This window comes from Amborella trichopoda, chromosome 10, assembly GCF_054954075.1.
Source record: "Amborella trichopoda isolate Santa Cruz 75 chromosome 10, AtrichopodaSantaCruz75HAP2 v2.0, whole genome shotgun sequence".
Classification (NCBI taxonomy): domain Eukaryota; kingdom Viridiplantae; phylum Streptophyta; class Magnoliopsida; order Amborellales; family Amborellaceae; genus Amborella; species Amborella trichopoda.
Window position 1 is genome coordinate 15,420,709 of NC_142345.1, and position 21,352 is coordinate 15,442,060.

At 35.5% G+C, this 21,352-nt stretch overlaps 1 protein-coding gene across 1 annotated transcript; it reads left to right on the top strand.

Annotated features, from left to right (window-relative positions):
- The first annotated feature begins 4,006 nt into the window (after positions 1 to 4,006).
- Positions 4,007 to 14,613, top strand: LOC18438811 (heat shock protein 90-6, mitochondrial). The gene is made up of 20 exons (XM_006848987.4): positions 4,007 to 4,137; positions 6,247 to 6,474; positions 6,597 to 6,670; positions 8,213 to 8,338; positions 8,432 to 8,525; positions 8,625 to 8,708; positions 8,960 to 9,103; positions 9,219 to 9,332; positions 9,434 to 9,493; positions 9,608 to 9,682; positions 9,850 to 9,954; positions 10,060 to 10,200; positions 10,285 to 10,377; positions 10,508 to 10,585; positions 11,113 to 11,367; positions 11,520 to 11,622; positions 11,765 to 11,939; positions 12,041 to 12,146; positions 13,998 to 14,087; positions 14,294 to 14,613. Exons 1-20 carry the CDS (start codon positions 4,057 to 4,059, stop codon positions 14,465 to 14,467), a joined length of 2,400 nt encoding a protein of 799 aa, XP_006849050.1. The 5' UTR covers positions 4,007 to 4,056; the 3' UTR covers positions 14,468 to 14,613.
- The last annotated feature ends 6,739 nt before the right edge of the window (positions 14,614 to 21,352 follow it).

Genomic DNA, 21,352 nt, shown 5'->3' on the forward strand with positions numbered 1-21,352 from the left:
CTATATAAGGAGAACCATTATCTAAGACTATGGAGATCTTGGTTGGGTTTGTAAGTGGATATTCTTTGACCCACATTGCCGCCTCACGGAATCGATCGATGAAATCCTCGAAGGATTCTCCTGGGTTTTGTTTTGTTGTACTGAGTTCGTCCAGGGAGAGAGGTATTAGTGTCGACCCATGGTAGTGAGAGACAAATAGGTTGAACATTTTGTCTGGAGTGAAGTGTGGTCGAGCGGACATTGTTTTCCGATGTCAGTTCAAGGCCTCACCGTTTAATGTTTGTGAAAAGATAGCCTTCAGTTGGTTAGGCATATCTCACAAAGCTCGAACGAAGAGGAGGTACGCGTTGACGTGAGTATCTGGATCGCTCTTCCCATTGAACTTGTTTCTAAATTTTGGGACGACAAATCCAAGGAAAAGGTCTTCCATGCCTTCAAAGGTCTCATGAACATAGGCCTTTGGGGGTAGAATTTCATGCATGCCCATTCTTACAAGTATATCCTGCATTGCTTTTAAGGTGCCTTCTTGTTGAGTATTTGACATGACAGTAGGTCCATTAGTTGGTGGGTTCCCAAGTGTATACTGATAAGTTGAAACTTGTGGTATATGTTGGCCTGCATGGGCCAGAGATTGATGAGTCGCAGTCACCGGGGTGGTTTGATACATTGGTGCCTAAGGGGCATACTAACCCATAAGTGTCGCCACTGGTTGCGAAAATTGCACGGTATGTTGGACTGGATGAACTAGAGGGACCGATTGAAGAATCAGTTGTGCTAAGGGTTGACCAATACCACTAACTTGGTTTGAGATCGACCTATAAGCTAGGGCATGAACAGTGTAACTTAGGTCAACTAGACTTTTGAGGGCAGCTTGGACACCTATCTCGCCTAAGGGTCGGTTTGAGTCGGCACCTCTGCTTCGTCCAATGTTCATGACATCATGAGTTGTACTATGGTGGCTCAAGGTTGGGTTAGATCCCCTAGACCTAAGTGGGTCTTAGTTTTGAGATCGCTACACCTTAGAGTTATCTTGGTTCAAGTTACGGGAATTGGATTTAGGTGTTGCATGAATTTCTCCCCTCACTCGACTTCTACTTTGGTTGCCTAAAATCCTCAGTAGGATGATGTCTGGTCGGACTCCCTGACTATTCAAGGTTTTTCGGGTGGAGCCGGCTTTATCGGGCCACACAGATCTCAAGATTAGGAGTGGATGCTTGGGACTTTGCCTTTAATTGAAGACTTGGGCGTTAGATAATAAATTGTCCTGAGGTCTATCGATAACTCCAAGGGATTGCAGCATACTGGTCCCTAGGTTTGGGCAGGTTAGGCTTAGAGTCGGCCGTGGAGCAATCATCATGGTCGCCTTGAGTGATTGACATAATGATTGCTTTTGGCTGAGTTATAAAATCTAGACTTAAGTAAGATCTAAACTCGATGACTTAGGGCAAACCTAGCCTGACACTAGGGGCAAAAACCTAGGCTAAGACTAGACTGGAACCTAGACTTATTAGACTCAATGGATTTTGGTTAAGACCCTGAACTAGGGTAAGCCTAGTCTAGCTTTAGAGGCAACTCTTAAGCTTAGAACTATGCTAGAACCTAGACTAAGATCTAGACTAGACGGTGCAAGAGTCTTGGCTCAAACCAAAAGTGGGTCTAGGTTTGTAGGGGTAAGCAATCCTAATGTATTTTTTTAAAATTTCTTTTTTATCTTTTTAATTTTGAGGAAACACAGTTAAACTAAACATGGTGAAAGCAGGAAAAATATGATTTCAGTCAAAATTAACAAATTAAAATAAAATCAAAAGGGCAGAAACAAAACAGATATATCTGAAGCAAAATATTGTTTTTATATTTTTAAAAATTTTATTTTAGGTAAAAAATTAGTCAACAGGGAGCCAAAAGTCCATGGAATAGTCTTGTGGGCTCCCATAAATTTTCTTGGACACTTGCAGTTGGGTGACATGGATGGTGTTGCCCAGGTGGCACTACTGGTGTTGCCCTTGCAGGGTGGGCGACACGGTTGGTCTCGCCCAAAAATTTATTATTTTTAATATATTTTTTATATTTTTATCTTGTTAAACTTGATGAAATAAGACAACTTTAAACTTGGAAGAAGCAGGAAATAAAAAAATTTGTGATGAAATAAATTAAAATAAAGTAAAATAAAAAAGCTTAGATTGAACTGAAAAATATTTTTTTTGTATTTTTAAAAATTTTATTTTGATCTGAATTGCTTTTATGCATTCACAAAAAGAGTCCCTAGAACAGATCCACAAAGTTCCAGAGGTTTCTGAGACCTTTGAATTTGGGCAACACTTAGAGTGTCGCCCAGAAAAAGTATGGTTTCGGAGCACTGAAACCCTGGATTTCTGGTCACAGCCAAATTTTAGGACCTTCTGTGACTGAAATAAGTGAAAAACAGTGAATAGAAATCGTATTTTGAAGCTCGGATCAAGCTCGAAATAGTCCCACGGTGGGTGCCAAACTGTTTACGATGAAAATCTGATAGATCTATCGATGAAGATCTCTCGAATTTTAACACCTTCAACTAATTAAAAAGATGTAAATAAAGTGGTAGAGAAAGTGGGACAGATCAAATTCAGATCTGAGGCCAGATTTGCCCAGAAACGAGTAGATCTACTCTCATATATGTGGCAGAGCCAGCATGATCCAGAGCATTAAAATACGATTTTTAAGACAAGTTAACAGATAAAAAATAAATAAAAGAAGAAAATCAGTAAAAATAAGAAGAAAGAGAGAGAAAAAAATAATACTAAACTAAGCCGGAGGGCTCGAGATTCCCGAGCATTCTAGGGCTCGCCGGTATCAGAACCGGTCCTCTTTGCCTCTTTGATTTGGATGTTGGCCAGCATATCTCTGGTGTAAAGGGATAGATGTTGTGCCCTAATTTTAGTTTTAATCTAGGGTTTTTGTGCCCTAGGTCTAGGTTTTCTCAGTCTTGGGGGTTAGGACTTCAGGAGGCTAGGGTTTCTATCTTCTTTAGGGTTTTCAATCTAAAGACTTTTCTAAAGTTATCGGTCTTTCTGGGATCTAGAGGAGATTTTCTCTAGTTTTCTAAGGGTTTTGTGATTTTCAGAGGTTGAATATGAATTTTGAGATTTTCTCTAATTTTTTGAAATTTTTTTGGGATTTTTCCTAAATTTTTAGGAATTTTCTAAGGGTTTTTTCTATTTTTGGTATTTTTGGGCCTATTTTTGGTATTTTTGGGTAATTTTTCTAATTTCGAAAATTTCTAAGGTTTTATTGGTCTATTTGCTCTCTCCTTTTGGGTTTAGGGAGAGGGAGTATTTATAAGATTCAATTGATGATTTTTCTTAATTTTTTTGAAATTTTTTCAGAAGTTTTTGGATTTGTCTTGAAGTTTTAGCCTTATCTAATTAAAGAAAATGTGTTTACTGCATCATCAGATGTGTTGACTGCGTTATCAGTTCGCGTCTGGCCCTGTCAGGCCTGTTACAGCCCGGCCTACGATCCGATAGTTAGGTCTCATAAGGACTAAATTGTCATTTTTTATATCTTTTTATCCGTAAGTCCCATTCAGACGATTCTTAGAACATTAGAAAGCTCTTGGTCCCTATTTCAAATTGGGATAGGATTTGGGTAGTTTTGGGGTAATTAAATTGGGTATACTAGGATAATGTGTTTCTAAAAGTTCAAAAAATCATAGAATTTGTCAGATTTAAAATGAGGTGTCTACAATTCGATAGGGCCACAATTATCAAAATATTTTCCAAAAAATATTTAAGGTTTGGTATATACGAGGTGGTTTTTGCCCGAGGGGATAGGTGTACAGTTTACTCCCGCGGGTATTTTTTATTTTCTCTATAGCATATGGGTGTTTCAGTCATTTTGGAGTTGTCAGTGGCTGCTGTGTGTATCGTTGTCCCGCTTAGCACTGCGGAGTTCCTCTCGACTCCGGATTCTGGAAGGTTCCATAAACCCTAGAAATTACCCTTATATCACTAAACCCTAAATCTTTCTGCCTCAACAACTCGAGCTCTTGAGAGGGAAATATCAAGAGAGAGAGAGAGAATGTACAGGCTTTCAAGGCGCCCCATCTACGCTGCCCTGCGTTCTGGAAACCCTACTCCATGGCAATCTTCTCATGAGTTGGTAATCGTTTCTCTCTCTGGATTTCTTCGAATTCATTTTCCTTTGAATGTGAATCATTTGCATTTTTATCATTCATTTTTTTTTATGTTTTTCCTCTTTGTGGAGCCATCAGTCAACTATACAATTGGCATCAGTGAATTGCAATTACTCGTTGTTCTCACTCTAAAAATCTTTCATTATGTCAAAGTTTTGATGCTCTGTAATCCATTGTTATTGTTATTGCCTAAAATATGCTATTTATTGTCTAGTGCAAATAAATTCTGAATGTTTGAAATGTGAAAACGCCGTGGTTGGGTTTTTCTTGGTTTTTTCCTTTCTCAACAAAATCATCTGAATTTGAATTATGTTATTATTTTCCCATGTATGGCAAAATTTCGTCATTTTTATCATCTGACGTTTATTTTATTTTTCAAGCATGCTAATTTGTTGCTTTCTTTGCTTGTAGATTCTAATATCTATTTTCTTATTAAATGGTTTTAGATCTGTCGATCAATATGCAAACACTTCAATTCAATGTTTATTTTAATCTCGCTTGCATTTGAATTCTGTTATTTCCACTTCTTGGCCCATTCTGTACTTTTACATTATATCATGTTATTTTTCCTTCTCTTTTTGCTTTTTTGAGATAGCAAGATTAATGCAGTGCAGGTTTTTATTGATTTCATTAGAAAATCTATCAAAAAATTTAATTTTAAAAGGAAAGGTAATATGGTGGTAGAAAGTTTAACTTTTATCTCCCCTTTAGGGAAACAGTAGTAAATTGTGCTGTAGGGTTTAATTTTTTGGCTGCTTATTCTTGGGTTTGTCGTTTAGTCTAGCAATTTTCTGGGAATTGTTGGCATGATGTGTATTAGGCATTTGTTGTGAACTGCGTATGAGTGGACTTCACTACTGGTGTTTCTACATTGTTGCATGTTCAAGAAAATTTAAATTGGAGGTTGAGTTGCTATGTGCAGTTAGCCATCTATGTGCAGTGACTGAAAATAAAAATTTGAAATGGAAAAAATGATAAGAGATTACACACTTAACTTTTGTCTTAAAAAAACTACAGTTTTAAGGTAGGGAATGTTGTTTGGCACTTCTGTATGATTAATAATTCACATTAATGTGCTTTAACTATTGGGTGCGGTTTTGTATAGAGCCTAGGCTCTAAACAATCAAATTAGAGCCTACCTTCAAATAGTGTCGAGAAATGTGGTTTCAATACTGGAAATCTTTTTGATAGCCTTAAAATATATTTTCATCTTTATTTATAAAGTTTAAAGCTTCAAAAATAGTGTAGATCGAGAGATCTATGAAAACTCGAGAATCTTGAAAATCGACGGTCCAAATATGCGTTACAAAATACACTATTTTCAATACTTGAAATCCATTTTTTTCTCATGTCCATCCATCTTAATGTCGAGATGATTAATTTGAAGATATTTGGGCATCACAACAACCTTGTTTAGTGGAATTTTTGAGGTAAGCTCGAATTTGATTGTTTAGAGCCTTGGCTCTATATAAACTTTTCCCTTAACTATTGATAAGGAATTTTGATAAACACAATACGTTTATATGATAAAGTGTAACTTACATGCACCCCCCAAAGACGAGAAACTCTATTATTCTTTGGAAGGGTGGTTTTCTTCTTTCTACTTTCCAGAAGGAAAGTATCTCTCCAATTTTTATCTTCCTTTGAATTGCTTAAAACTTGAAATATTCATGAAAGGTTCAGGTGGGTCCTCTATCTGCACCTCCTGATTCATAAATAACAGCTGCAGTAGCTTTAGGTTACTCCATTCCTTTCCTCAAAAAAACAACAAATCCAGTACACTTAAAACATGCTTCAGCATTACTTCCTAAGGAAGGGCTAGACCACTGCAACATTTCCATATCCCAAATATTGTTTACTGGTGGAGATTGCTGAGGCATTGGTCTCTATATATCTCTGTTTCTGAGTTATAAATAATTCAAAAGTCCTGTATGTTTTCATGTCATCCATGGTCATAGCCCATCACATGAGAACGTATAAGCAAGTGGTATGTAGTCCATCGTCAAGTAGGTTCTGAATGCCCTTTGCTTGTGCATTGTTTCTTTTTTTGCTATCTCATTGCACTGAAATTGCAGGTTGTGGAAAATGATGCCAATCCTTCACAGCCCCAAAATAGACGCCGGTTTTCTTTGTTAAATACAGCAAAGACTGACTTAGGGACAAATTCTTCTAGACATGGTTCTGGATATTCTCAGTTGCATTTCTATTTTGGGAGACCACTCGGTGCTGTCAGATATGAGGCAACTGTAGCTGCAACTGATACTTCAAATCCCACTGCCGAAAAATTTGAGTACCAAGCAGAGGTATGATCTTTACTGTGAGACAATGGGCTGATCATTCAAATTAGCAAGTCGGTATTCTGGTATTCTTAGTGGTCATTCGATACTTAAGTTTTCTTTCTTTTTTTCTTTCTTTTTTTGTATAGGTTAGCCGCCTCATGGACCTGATTGTTCATAGTTTGTACAGTAACAAAGAAGTTTTCCTTCGGGAATTGGTTAGGTAAGCTTGGTTATATATATATATATATATATAGAACTTTTTATCACATTATTGTTCCAGTCTGTTATTGTTTGAAGGATACTTAGTTGTCATCTTTTATACCAGCATTTCTTAGTAATAGTTGCCCATTATTGTTTGTAGCATATATATATATATATATATATAGGGATAATCTACAATTTACGACCCTTCGAAATACAAAGGTTAATGTTAGGATGCATGTGAAGTGTGAATTTACCAACTATGGGGTTTTTTTTTTTTTTTTTTAAACGAGTTAGTTTTTATAGTATCTTGCTTATCAAGTAAGGGTGCATATATAAATATCACTAAAATGCATTGCGTACTTTTGTCATCTTCATAAGGCATAAAGTCAAAATTTTAAAGGAAGGACAAGGGTAGTCTACAGATAAAGTTCCAAACACTAACATCCAAACTACCATTATACTTCTATATTTCAAATATACCCTTAATAATTAAGTTACCTATTAAAATAATTCCTTAATCAGAAAGTATTGATTATTTTGATCAATACACCCATCTCAACTCATTCTAACTAAGTTTCATCCCAATAATATATACATATGTGTGTGTGTGTGTAAGGTTGGGTTTAGCCCACGGGTTAACAGCTACAGTGTTAGCCAATAGCCCAGATTGAATTTGGGCTGATCTGACAATCACGTTCGTATTTGAATTTTCAATTTTTTCTTTTACCAATTCAAATCACTTGAAATTTTAGGTGTTCATTCTTCTCATCAAGGCCCACCTAATAAAAATATTAAAAACATTATTCGCAATATATAAATTGATCAAAATACCCCTGAAAAGTTTCAAGGTATTTTGGTCAGCGTTTTTTTTCATATTATTTTTTTAATGTTTTTCTTAGATTCTCTTATTTTTAAATAATAGATGCTCAAAATTTCAGGTGATTTGGATATGTAGAAAGCAAATGAAAATTCAAATACAAAATACAATCGTGACCATTTGATCTAGCCCAGATTCAATCTGGGCCATTGGCTAATATTGCAGCTGTTAGCTAGTGGGCTAATGCCAGCCTTTCTATATATATATATATATATATATATATATATATATATACACATATATATGTATATGTATATACATATATATGATTTTGTGGGGTTTATTTCTATCATTTATACCAGCAAATGTTATTTATAATTGGACCTTGGACCTTGTGGTTCGTAATTTAGACAGTAATGTATGTACGATTCCGAGGGTTTCTATCTGTCCATCATCTATACTAGCAATTTTTTTTGATAGTTGCAGGATTACATTCATGCTGTCCCACGACATCCCTGTTCTGGCAAATTTTTTGTGAATATTGTATAGATCAAAACCATAATACCTGCGTAGTTTCATTACTAAGAGCTATTCTGGTATGGCCCACAGTGCACCATCTATTAGTTGGATACATATGCTAGTTGGATTTTTCAATAGTATTGTTGCTTAATGCAATGCCTATGGAGGGATTCCATAAAACTAAGAGTATGAGCTAACTCCTCTTTTATTGTGTCTTAATAGCAATGCTAGTGATGCTCTGGATAAACTGCGTTTTCTGAGCGTCACAGAGCCTGAACTTCTGAGGGATGCTGTTGACTTGGATATCCGCATCCAATCGGACAAGGATAATGGGATTATTACTATCACGTATGTTGAATGTTATTTTCTTTGATTTTATATAGATTCCTTCTAATTTGAATGAAGCTCTGGTGTCCTAAGCACTTACTTATTGGTACGTAGGGATTCTGGAATTGGTATGACAAGGCAAGAACTCGTGGACTGTCTTGGAACCATAGCACAGAGTGGGACAGCTAAGTTTTTGAAAGCACTGAAGGTGGTCTTTTAAAGACCAGTGACAATGACCTTTTGGAGTTTAGATTTATTGTGGAGTGAGTTCTCGTTTTCTGAAATTTTCTGATTCTTGATGGTGCAGGATAGCAAGGATGTTGGGTCTGACAGCAATTTGATTGGTCAATTTGGGGTTGGCTTCTATTCTGCCTTCCTAGTTTCTGATCGAGTAAGGCTTTGTAATTCATAATTTGTTCTGTTCCTGAAGCATTCAATTCCATATGTTGCCTTTGTTGCTCTTGTATTTTCCAAAATAGTCTATGAACTATGACGTTGTTTCCACTCTTTCATCTATTCCAGCGTTGTTGTTTTAGCTCTCTTGGCTTATTGTAATCTGGTTGCTGGTAGTCTAGCTATATATTGGGCCATTCAATTAGAGAAGTTTGTCCCCTGAAAACTTCTGTTTTTTGTTGCTTCAAGGTGGTGGTTTCAACCAAGAGTGTGAAGTCTGACAAACAATATGTTTGGGAGGGTGAGGCAAATAACAGCTCATATACTATCAGGGAAGAAACCGACCCTGAAAAACTACTTCAAAGAGGCACTCGCCTCACATTGTACTTGAAGGTGCAATTTGTTGTATTTCTTATTCAAGGTTTTCACTAAATTGGTACCTTATGGAATTATTTAAGATAATTGTTATACATCGAATGAACTGTCTGTTGCTGTTTCTCATGTACAGCGAGAAGACAAAGATTTTGCACATCCAGAAAGGATTCAAAATCTTGTGAAGAATTATTCACAGTTTGTTTGCTTCCCAATATATACCTGGCAAGAAAAAGGATTCACTAAAGAGGTAATATTGGAGGCCTTCTAAGATTGGTATTCTTCTATGTGAAGTTAAACATTATTGATGTTCTGGATGATTTCACATTGTTCACTGGGCTTGTCGAGCAGGTAGAGGTTGATGAAGATCCTGCTGAAGCTAAAAAAGAGGGTGATGATGCCAAAACTGAGGTACTTAGCAGAAAATTGTAGATTATAACATTGTTTCTTACTATTTCAATTATATTTTGTGAATTCCAATGTGTGCAGCTTCTAATAATTGCATCTTTTGATGTTATCCAACAGAAAAAGAAGAAAACCAAGACTGTCGTGGAGAGGTATTGGGACTGGGAGCTCACCAATGAGACCAAGCCGCTATGGGTGGGATTTCTAACTATTTGTTCTCATCATCATCACTTTCATGTTTATGTTCAATAGAACGTGTAAATAAATGTAGTCTGATGGTTGTTTCTCTCGTGGAATGAGAAATGCCCATCTAGTATTTACATTTTTGGCTGTTTTTAGTCGTGAACGTTCCAATTCTGCAGCTTCGCAACCCCAAAGATGTCACAACTGAGGAGTACAATGAATTTTACAAGAAGACTTTCAATGAGTACTTGGAGCCCTTGGCTTGTTCTCACTTCACTACGGAGGTAAGCCTTGTACTTTTGAACCGGTCCTTCTCATATTATTAGTAAGCAACATTTTTTTCTTGCTTCCTTTGCTCCTTATGCTGAAGGATGGGTTGTATTTTGAAGGGGGAAGTTGAATTTAGATCAATCCTTTTTGTTCCTGCCATGACTCCAATGGGACGAGATGATATTATTAACCCCAAGACTAGGAACATCCGGCTGTATGTTAAGAGGGTTTTCATCTCAGATGATTTCGATGGGGAACTGGTGAGTGGTTTTGTGTTCCTTTTTCTTGTGTGAGAGGTTTGGAGAACGCTCTGCTCATGAATCTTATGGTTCTTTGTAAATTAGTTTCCGAGATATCTGAGCTTTGTGAAAGGTGTTGTGGATTCAAATGATCTTCCCCTAAATGTCTCACGTGAGATTCTCCAAGAGAGCCGTATTGTAAGTCTATCATCCTTTTTCTGCTTTTTATAAGTAGCATCTTATTTTATTTTCTTCTCTGGATGATGATTTATAGACATCTAAGCACCTATTTCTGATTGGTGCAATGCGCTACTTGTCATATTGGCAGGTACGAATCATGAGGAAGCGATTGGTTCGGAAGACCTTTGACATGATCCTGGGCATATCCATGAGCGAGAATAGAGATGTAAGTTCTTTCATATTAGTTGTCAAACGGGAAAATAAACAGTGGTGTGAGTTGTACACCCCATTAAAAATTTATGTGCTCTTTTGTGAGCAGATGACAAAAATCATTTCTGAAAATAAAACTAACTTTTTCTGGACTTCTGTAATACAATGAGCCGGCACTGAGAGAAGGATTGACCTTGACAAATCTAAAACTAGAGATACTAAAAAGAATAGGAAATTTGAAGTTATAGGATGTGAGGGGACTAGGGGTGGAAATGAGAAACTCCTAGAAAGTATCTAATAATCATGGAATCATAGTCAAACATGTGAACTGTATGCAAACTTGTCCTTCCACATTTAATATATTACTGTAGCTGAGCTCATGAAGGCTAAAGCTGTTAACCTTGTATAAAGACTAGAAGTACTCAAAAAATCCACAGAGACCATGGCAAAAATAAAACTATACAGGTGAAATTACAAGGGAACATATAAGAGTAACTAAACACAGTTGCTAATTAGAAAGATTATGTTTCTTTACTACTGCAGGATTATGACAAGTTTTGGGAGAACTTTGGCAAGAATTTGAAATTGGGTTGCATTGAAGACAAGGAAAACCACAAAAGGATTGCTCCACTTCTCAGGTTCTTCTCCTCCCAGAGCGAGCAAGAGCTCATCAGCCTGGATGAGTATGTTGAGAATATGAAGCCAGAGCAGAAGGACATCTATTACATTGCTGCTGACAACCTCACAAGTGCTAAGAACACGCCTTTCCTAGAAAGACTTCTTGAAAAAGACTATGAGGTTTGTACTTTGTACTGGTTTCTATTAAGATAACAACAATCCATGGTCTATGTAAAATCAAAAGGGAATAAATTTACATACAAAAGCTGTTAACCCTGCTTCCACCTCTGCCTCATTTAGCTCACATGACTGCCTAATGTCTGGTGTATTAGGTTCTCTTTTTGGTTGAACCCATTGATGAGGTTGCAATCCAAAATCTCAAGTCATACAAGGAGAAGAATTTTGTGGATATCAGCAAGGAGGACTTGGACTTGGGTGACCACTCTTTTCCTTCACACTTGAATTTTTTTTTATTATTTTCTAGTTTTTCGTTTCTTTGATACATAAATTTGTTTCATTTTGATTATTGATGTTTGATTGTCATGTGTTGATTTATTCTGTGCGATCGTTGGAGCAGGTGACAAAAATGAAGACAGAGAGAAGGAAATGAAGCAGGAATATGGGAAAACATGTGATTGGATTAAGAAGAGATTGGGTGACAAGGTGGCTAGTGTTCAGATCTCCAATCGTTTGAGCACCTCACCTTGCGTTCTTGTGTCTGGGAAATTTGGCTGGTCTGCTAACATGGAAAGGTGGTAGATAGCACCTCTTGCAATTGGTCTTCGGAATTTCATGCATATTTTAATTTCGAGGAAAAGAAGAGGGAAGCATTATGTATATGCTAATACTGCAGGCTGATGAAGGCTCAGACGCTTGGAGACACGTCTAGTCTGGAGTACATGAGGGGGAGGAGAGTGTTTGAAATCAACCCAGAGCACCCAATCATCAAAGACTTGAACGTAAGTAAGATGAAGCCTAGTAGAAATTGTTATTTTATTGGCTTATTTAACTATTTACTATTTTCATTTGGTGTTTTTTGGACTCTTGGCTTTGGCGCACTTTCAAACAATATTTTGTTTCTTTTAGTTTTTTAAAGATAAGAGTTATGATCCTATGAGACCCTCTCACACCCACGTGTGTAGGACCTCAAAGGATCACCATTAAATTTGGTACAGATCTCTAGAAAAGTTATCGTATGGGTGTGGGACTTGACCTTTAGAGATCTGTGTCAAATTTAATGGTGATGCTTTGGGGTCCTACACACATGGGTGTGGGAGGGTCTCATAGGATCATTACTCTTAAAGATAATATCAAAATATGATATTGTGGATCCATGTTGGAAAAACCAGGCGATCTAACCCCGAATGGCCACAAGTTGGTTCCAGTTTCGTGCAGTTTTGGTGATCTACCGGTATTTAAAAACAAAAATTCACAAAAATTTATTTAAAATCCCAAAAATAAGGAATTTGGTTTGTAATACATTTTTTAATATTCTTTACATTATGGTAAAGATTAGAAATTGTTTTGGTCATTAATACTCATTTTTATATTTTCCCATCTTTTTTTGAAAATTTTAAAAATACCCCTAGGCCCAAATCGATTCTTTAAAATCTATTTTTTTCATTAATTTTCAACTTCATTTGAATGCGTTTTGTTTTAATTATTCTTTATATGTTTCTCAAATTAAACCAGATTTTTTTTTGTATCTTTTTTATTTTTTTTCAACAATTTTTTGACCGCCCGGGGCTTGCCTGGTTAGAATGGTTGAATCGGCCTGATTACCGATTAGGCCGGTTAAACCACTTCCGGCCCCATGTCCGGTTAACCGTTTCGGTTCGATTTTGTGAACATTGTTGTGGATTTAAAATTAAGGAAAAAATAGAGGTGAAAGCTTTTTGGAATGATAATAGCCACCCATGTAACCTAGTGCTTTTTCATTCACTTTTGTCTAAGTAATAAAAATCACATTTAATTGGCTAAAAAGTTATATCTTTCCCATCACTTATCTATCACGTTCACCTTGTCAAAAATTACAAGGGGAAATAATAACATTAACACTTTGCATCACCAGAATTATGTAAATTTTCATGCTCTAGATAACGTCTTAGTACCGAAAAAATATTGTTAACAAGATGAAATTGGACCAGCCAGTCCAACTGGTCAGATTGTTGATTAATGCCTTGTCCGGTTTGGTTACAAATCAAAAACTAAATTCGGTTAAAAACTGATCAAAACTTATGTTAGGCCGGTTGGACTAGCTATTTTTTTACTATTTGGATATGGTAAATGTTGGACAATTAATATATTTCATATTTTTAAGCTATTATTCTTTTTATGTTTAAAAAAAAAAAATCAATCAAATCGATTTAGTGATTGAATTGGTTTTTACTGGACTAAACCCTTAAATTGGATTGATGGCCTGTCTAATTGATCTAATAAGCGTAAATAATTAACAAATAACAACTATGAAAATTGTCCTCTATTGATTGGTTGTTTTAATATATATTTTACCGCCAATTAATGGATTATTAAGATTTTGACAGGAAACTATTTAGGGATGGCCCTCTCAAACTTTGTATTAAAATTTAATGACCTATGTTTCCAAGTAGACTTGCTTTTGTGAGGAATAAATGGAAAGAGCTCTGAACTTGTCTTTGCACAACCATAAAGACCTGTCTCTGGCCTAGATGGCCACATCAAACCAAATGTAATAATCATGATTTCACTATTCTTAATACTAGTGCTACATCTATTTAGACTTTTTGTTATTGAGTTTTTGTTTGTTCTTACTGCTGTTTTGTATATTACAGGCGGCATGTAGCAGTAACCCAGATAGTACTGATGCATTAAGGGCAATTGATCTCTTGTATGACACGGCTTTGATTTCCAGTGGCTTCACTGTAAGTCTTAATTTTCCATTTCTACATGAACACACATACTCAAGATGCCTGGCATGTACCCCCATATGCGCATGCATGCATATATGCTCATATCACATTTACGAAATACACACGCAAGCTTCCTAGCTTTAGTACTGACTCCTCATGTAGTGATGAACTTGAATATGGGTGCTTAATTATTCTTTTATCTCTTCCATGTATTTCAGCCTGAGAATCCATCAGAACTGGGGTCAAAGATATATGAGATGATGGGCGTGGCCATCTCAGGTAAATGGGCAAATCCCGTAGCTGAAGACAGACGTTCACCGAGAGTGGAGAATGCAGAGCCTGTAGAGGCAGAGGTTGTGGAGCCTGTTATTGATGCTAAGGCTGAGAAGTGAGAAAATTTTTGTTTACTCTTTGCTCTAGTAGAGGTAATAGAATGGAAATGCAAATTTATAACAAGTGTTTCTATGTAGTAGGCCTTTCTTGTAGGACCATGGCAATATAATTTATTAAAATTTTGGTTGTTAATGGCTTGCTAAAATGGGAAGTGCGTCCAGGGTCTCCACAAGTTTTAGTTTAGAATGAGGTACAGTTGGGAGTTTTTCAAAAGCTGATTGTGAAATAAACCAGGGTGTCCAACTCCTGAATCGTAAGAGAGAATTTGTGAGCTTGCAACTATGATGAAGCGGAACATGGAATTCTCTCCTATATATTACATATTTACAGCAAACTGCTCATCTATACAGGTGAAGCGGCCAAGCCCATATTTTATATATATATATATATATATATATATATATATTTAGAGGAGAATTCTTTCCAATGCACGGTCCAAAGTTCTTTGTCTACCCTCGTCACCGTCTAAAGTTTATTACACGGTCATGATTGTTTCGTAGTATTTTTTTTTCCATTGTTTTTCTACATATCGGAATGATCTAAAATTTGGAGTGTGTATACATATTAGTGAGGTGTATGTAATAGAAATATAAAAAAAATAATTTTAAAAAATAATGACCAAAATACCTCTAAAATATAGTATTTGATCAATTTATTTCATGTAAAATATTTTTTTAATATTGTTTTTAGATTCTTCTATTTTTTATAAACGCACATTTCAATTTTAGATCATTCTAATTTATAGAAAAAAATAAAAAATGAAATATTACTGGACAATCGTGACTGTGTGATGAACGTTGGATGGCGATGAGGGGAGGCGGAATCACTGTTCATTTTCACCTATAGGCATTTTATAGTATCTTCTTATGTATTTTGTTCAATTTTTTTAATCTAAAATATTTTTTTGATATTTTTAGTAGAATCGCCTATTTTTGATAAACACACGCTTCAAATTTCTGATCATTTCGATTTATAAAAAAAAATGAAACACTATTAGACAATCGTGACCGTGCAATGAACTTTAGACGGTGATGTGGATAGGAAAAATCACTGTTCATTTTCACCTATAGGCGTTGGGAAGACTTTTATATATATATATATATATATATATATATATATATATATATATATATATATATATATATATATATGAGGGCGGAGGTACATACATAGGATTATGATGTTAGAAGTGAAAAAAGCTTTGACAAGAATGAAGATAGGAAAGATATGTATATTGCAACAGATCATCTAGATTATCCATTTCTCTTTAAAAATAAGTGTTCACATATCCACAAGATCTGTACTATTTTATTAGTTTCAAATTCTATCGTCAGTGTTGGAAACTAATTTTAGAGCCACCAAGAAGATTTCTGATGCTGAAAGTGCTTTTCCAATGGGGATTTGAGGTAAGTATTTTGTTTTCACAAAACCTAGGCCCTATAGAAACTTCATCCATAATAATATATGGAAATCATGAACAACGAGTGGAGTGTACACATAAAAGCAATTAAAAAGAAGAATACATTTTTAAAAAATAAAAATAAAAATAAAAATGAGAAAATCTATACCTCCACCTATTTTCCAAAAAAAAAAAAAAAAAAAAAACCTCCATCTCACAATGTATGCCTTTAAAAGTGCATAGCTTGCCTGTGAACTCTTTTTGCCAACTAGTCCACCAAATGGTTCCTTTCTCAGAGGTGGCTGCTAATTACTTGGTTTTGAAATTTCCTTTGACATGGCAAATTATCTCTTATTTGCTTGGAAACCCCTTTGATTTTCTCACTTTCATTGCCCAACTACCAATTGCAACTTGGTCAGTCCTTTGGGATACCATGTCTCACACTTTATTCTAAAAATGTTTGTTATTTCTCTCCTTCCTCAACCGTCACTCCCACTGCCATTCTCAAAAGCTTTACTCCATTCTTTGGCGAAGAGGGTAAGTTCCATTGTGGAAATAGATGCTTTACCAAGGAGGGAGTAACCCATGCGAATTCAAAGGTGGACAATGATATTTCCACAAAAGGCTTCTTAAAGGGCGATTCAGAAAGATATGTTCATTAGTTTCTAATATCCATTCTATATAAGGATGTAGTTTTTATAAGGTTGCAGCCTTAAACAATCAAATTTACGCCCATTTATAGGTGATCTACAGTTAAGGCCATGTTTGTAGTAACTAGCCAAGTAAAAGCTTGATATTCAAATGGCACTGGCATCCTCCATACTTTCCCGCTACTACCACAACTTGTACATGTCGTTCAGTCATAAAGTGATCTAGTATGGAAATCGTTTTTGAGTGAAGTTCCCAAATATATTCATTAGGTCTCAGATGGTGAATAGTAACATGAGTGCATGTTTATTAACTTAACATATTGGGACACCATATTTTCACTCATTCTCTTGCTTTTCAGCAAAATTTCCCTTTCTATTTCTCTATGTGCTCCACTCACTACTCCTTTTATTGGTATCTTTGGCATTTTAAGTTTGCTATACAACTCCTGAAAGTGGGTTTTGAGAGCTGTATTAATCATCCACTTGTAACCCAAAAGTTTGTGATCACTTCATCTCCAATCTGTTATATTGAGAGAACATGGCCTAAAGGCATCTATTTTTTTCTAAATGTAAGAAGCTGTGTTTTTTCTTGGACAACTTCTTCACAGATGAATCTTGTTTGTCTATTCAATATTTGTTTCAAAGGGTAATTTTCCATAACATCGGGCTTCCAACTGCTAACCTCCAACATCATTTAGTTTGCAGTGCCTCGTTCATTTGTTTCAATCTTCGAATGCCAAATCCACCTTGTTTCTTTAATATGTATACTCCACTCTAACTAACTAAATGGAACTTATTCTTACCTTTTGGGCCACTTTCAAGGAAATTCTTCATCATCCTTTCTATCCTATTTATCACAATAGGTGGCTTGAGTATGGAAAGGTAGTAGGGTGGTAAGTTTAGGTAATGCGGCCTTGATGAGGGTGATTTTGCCACCAAAGGATAGATACCCACATATCCAAGAATCGACTCTTATTTGAAACCTCTCAATAACAAGATCCCAAATAGCTCTTTGCAATTTGTTATCCAGCAAAGACAATCTCAGGTACTTCGCAGGGATGCTTTCAATTTTGTAACCTAACCACCGAGAATAATTATCTAAACTCTCTTGAACGTAACCTGTAATCATAACAATAATGACAATAATAATAATAACAACTTATTATGATGATTCATTTTTATAAGGTGGACCTTTGATCCACCATCTTTTTCTTTTGTTTTATTAGATGGCGTGGCAACCAAGTCTTATATTAAAATTTGAAACCTTTATGTCTTAGATTAAAATTTGACACCTTTATATATGGGGCGCAATTAGCATACAGATGCATCCGTAGGTGTACAGGTAAAGTGCACCTTCAAATTTTATCTGGGTATATAATTTTGATGTAAAATGTTCTTGGGATTATCTCAAAATCTATTATTATATCTAATTATAAATTTGAAATTTCAAAAATGGTTAAAATCAAGTAGATATATAAACATATGAAATTCTTGAAAATGGATGGTGCAAATAATATGTTGTAAAATGCACTATTTTTTAGACTTAAAATCTTTTTATTTTTCATAGTAATACATCTCGATGTCAAGATGATCAATCAAACGGTTTTTCAACATTAAAACTATCTTTTCCGATGGATTTTTGAGGGCATCTGTAGTTCTATATTATTATATTATAAAGTTGCATCCTTATAAAAACTTTTTTTCCTTATATGTGAGGTGTTAAAACATAAAAGGTCTCTCTCTCTCTAATGTTGTAGTCTCTCTCTCTCGTTTAAAAAAAGAAAAGAAAAAGGTGTCCTCTCTCGCTCTCTCAAACACTCACAAGCAACCCCTCTTGTTTGTCTATCAACCCCATAACTAGGCCTATTAATCACAGCGAGCAAAAGCTCCCAATCGATGTGATGATTTGTGAAGGCCATCAGCTACAATGAACACTGAAGTTACAGAAACTATCATTTGCTCCTTCAAAGCATATGATACAGAGACTCCATCAACTGGAGCTTGAACTAGAGCTCTTAGAGCTTCTAGGACACTGCCCAAACCCTCGTCTACATCAGCTTCTGGGATCAAAATTTCAGAGAATTCTGCCATAAACACAATCACATGCGATTTAAGCAAGAAATCCTTCCTCAATACATTGAACAAAGCAAGTTCAAGAATGGTAAGACGAGGATACAAAGCCAACCATTTCCCTTGTTTAACAGGCCCTAACTGAAAATCCTCTATGATTGTCTTCCAATCCTGAACAGAGAGCTGCCTTCCCAGCTTTTCCATATCAATCCAAGCTCAATCAAAACAATTCGGTCGGATCCATGTCGTTGTGCCCCGACTTGAATCTCTTAGTCCACTTTGAAGATCTAGACCTAGATAAGGTTCAGATCAATCAAACTTGATGAGCAACAACAGTAAGTGACTTCATTTTCTTATAAAATCATCAATTGAAGAACAAATATTTCTGCATTCAATTGTAGTATTGCCAATACTGTAAGTTTTATGTATTTATGTATTTAATTATAATATCTCCAGTAAGAATTTTAGATATTATAAGTGTTATGTACATATGGCCTTACTTCCTGGAAAACAGTCAGCTTTTAATAAATTATTATTTCTTCTATTGTTAGGAATTTTAGACACCGTAAATTATTAGAAATAAAATTGATTATTTATGTCTATTGTTATGAATTCTTGACACTGTAAGTTTTAAGTGTAAGTGATCTCATTATCCTGTAAAACAGTTATTTAAAAATTAGTATTTCCGCTTTTAGTAAAATTATGATATTCGGTATTTTCTCTTTCAATAAAATTGTAATATTTTTGTTTATTGTTATAAATTTCAGATATCGTAAGTTTTATGTGTAAATGGCTTCATTTTTCTTGAAAATTATTATTTGAAGAAAACTAATATTTCTATAATATTCCAAGATATTTCTACAGTTACTTATGATATTTTGGAAATTGTAAGTTTTACGTATTTTTGTATTTGCAGCATAAATCTTAGATACTGTAAATGTTATATGCTAGTGTTATAAGTGTTATGTGCACGTGTTATGTGCAAGTGTTATGTGCAAATGTTATGTGCAAGTGTTATGTACAAGTGTTATGTGCAATTGTTATGAGCAAGTGTTCTGTGCAAACATTATGTGCAAATGTTATATGTAAGTGTTATGTGCAAGTGTTATGTGCAATTGTTATGAGCAAGTGTTCTGTGCAAGCATTATGTGTAAGTAATTGTGTAAGTGTTGTATGCGAGTGTTATGTGCAAGTGATTGTTACAAATTTATTTATGAGAATTTATGCTAATAATTTCAAGGATATTTTGAAAATACGATATTATTGTCTTCTGATATCTACTATATTGATATATGGCATGTAATTGACACAATAATGTCTTTTAAATTTATGTGTATGGTAATAAATTATGTGTGCATGACAGCATGCTTCTGATTAGATATGTGTGCATAGCAACATGCTTTTGATAAGATGTGTGTGCATGGCAACATGCTTCTGATAAGATATGTGTGCATGGCAATATGCGTATGATAAGATGTGTGTGCATGGCAACATGCTTCTGATAAGATGTGTGTGCATGGCAACATGCTTCTAATAAGATATGTATATGGCAACATGCTTTTGATAAGATATGTGTGCTTGGCAACATGTTTCTGATAAGATGTGTGTACATAGCAACATGCTTCTAATAAGATGTGTGTGCATGCCAACATGCTTCTGATAAGATACGAGCGCATGGAAACATGCGTTTATTATGATCTGATGAGATATTTGTGCCAGCAGCTATGATTTATCCTTACTCTCTATGATAGGATGAGAGTTAGGAGTGGATTGTGTTTGGGAGGTCGCACCTCCAAAATCTGTGTGAGGCAATACTCATTTGGACCCCTTTGGTAGTGTAACGCTCTCTCGCCATAAGGGCACATGAGATGACCGTGTCTTGCAAGGCCAATGCCTATTGAAAATTCCAAAGCACGTTGGGGTTGTGTGCGTGTGTGAGGCACTACGCAATGGATTTACTCATTGGTGGTGCTTTTCCATGCAGGATGGTAGAAGTTCTAACCTTGGTTAGTGCTTCTACTGTAGTATTTATGTTGTTGTGAATGGTTAGTGCTTCTACTAAAGGATTTCTATTGTTGTGAATGGTTAGTGCTTCTACAATAGGATTTCTATTGTTGTGAATAGTTGGTGCTTCTACTGAAGGATTTATGTTGTGATGAATGGTTAGTGCTTCTATTGAAGGATTTCTATTGTGAATGGTTAGTGCTTTTGTCACAGCCCCACCCCTTGACTGCTACCGTACTAGTATGAGGGCAACAAAGAGCGAGACTGTGAACTAGGGTAGCGAATGCCATTCAGGTGGGAGTGTGCTCAACGCTTTTTAGAAAATGGTAATCACAACAAACCATGAAAGAAAAATAAAATCTCCAACATAACCACAACAAAATTAGACAAACTAAAAATAAAACTTATATATATGCAATCACAGAGTATTACAAAATGTCCAAGGCACCAGAGGCCGACCAACAGAAATACATATCTTCACAACAAAATGACTATATGGCCAACTGCCATCTAATACCTACAATCACAAGAAAGCTTTGTCGTTAAGCGCGGGCCTTCAATCCACCAGTCATGATCACCACCTGTCTGTCCTCGACCTACAGCTGTCAATCTACAAGGATGGGAGAAAATAGAATGAGTTCTAAAGTCTAGTAAGTAGATGAAAGCGTCAAGCATTCATGCCCAATACATTGTTATTCCTAATCGTCCTCAAGTTTCATGTAGGTTTTATAATATAAAATCACCTATCACAATTGTATTAG

What these genes read in the sequence shown, in the direction of transcription:
- LOC18438811 (XM_006848987.4), top strand. Translation starts at nt 4,057, where the DNA reads ATGTACAGGCTTTCAAGGCGCCCCATCTACGCTGCCCTGCGTTCTGGA. An exon ending in AATGGGATTATTACTATCAC is followed by an intron (nt 8,339 to 8,431) that starts GTATGTTGAATG and finishes ATTGGTACGTAG; the next exon opens with GGATTCTGGAATTGGTATGA. An exon ending in TTCTCCAAGAGAGCCGTATT is followed by an intron (nt 10,378 to 10,507) that starts GTAAGTCTATCA and finishes TCATATTGGCAG; the next exon opens with GTACGAATCATGAGGAAGCG.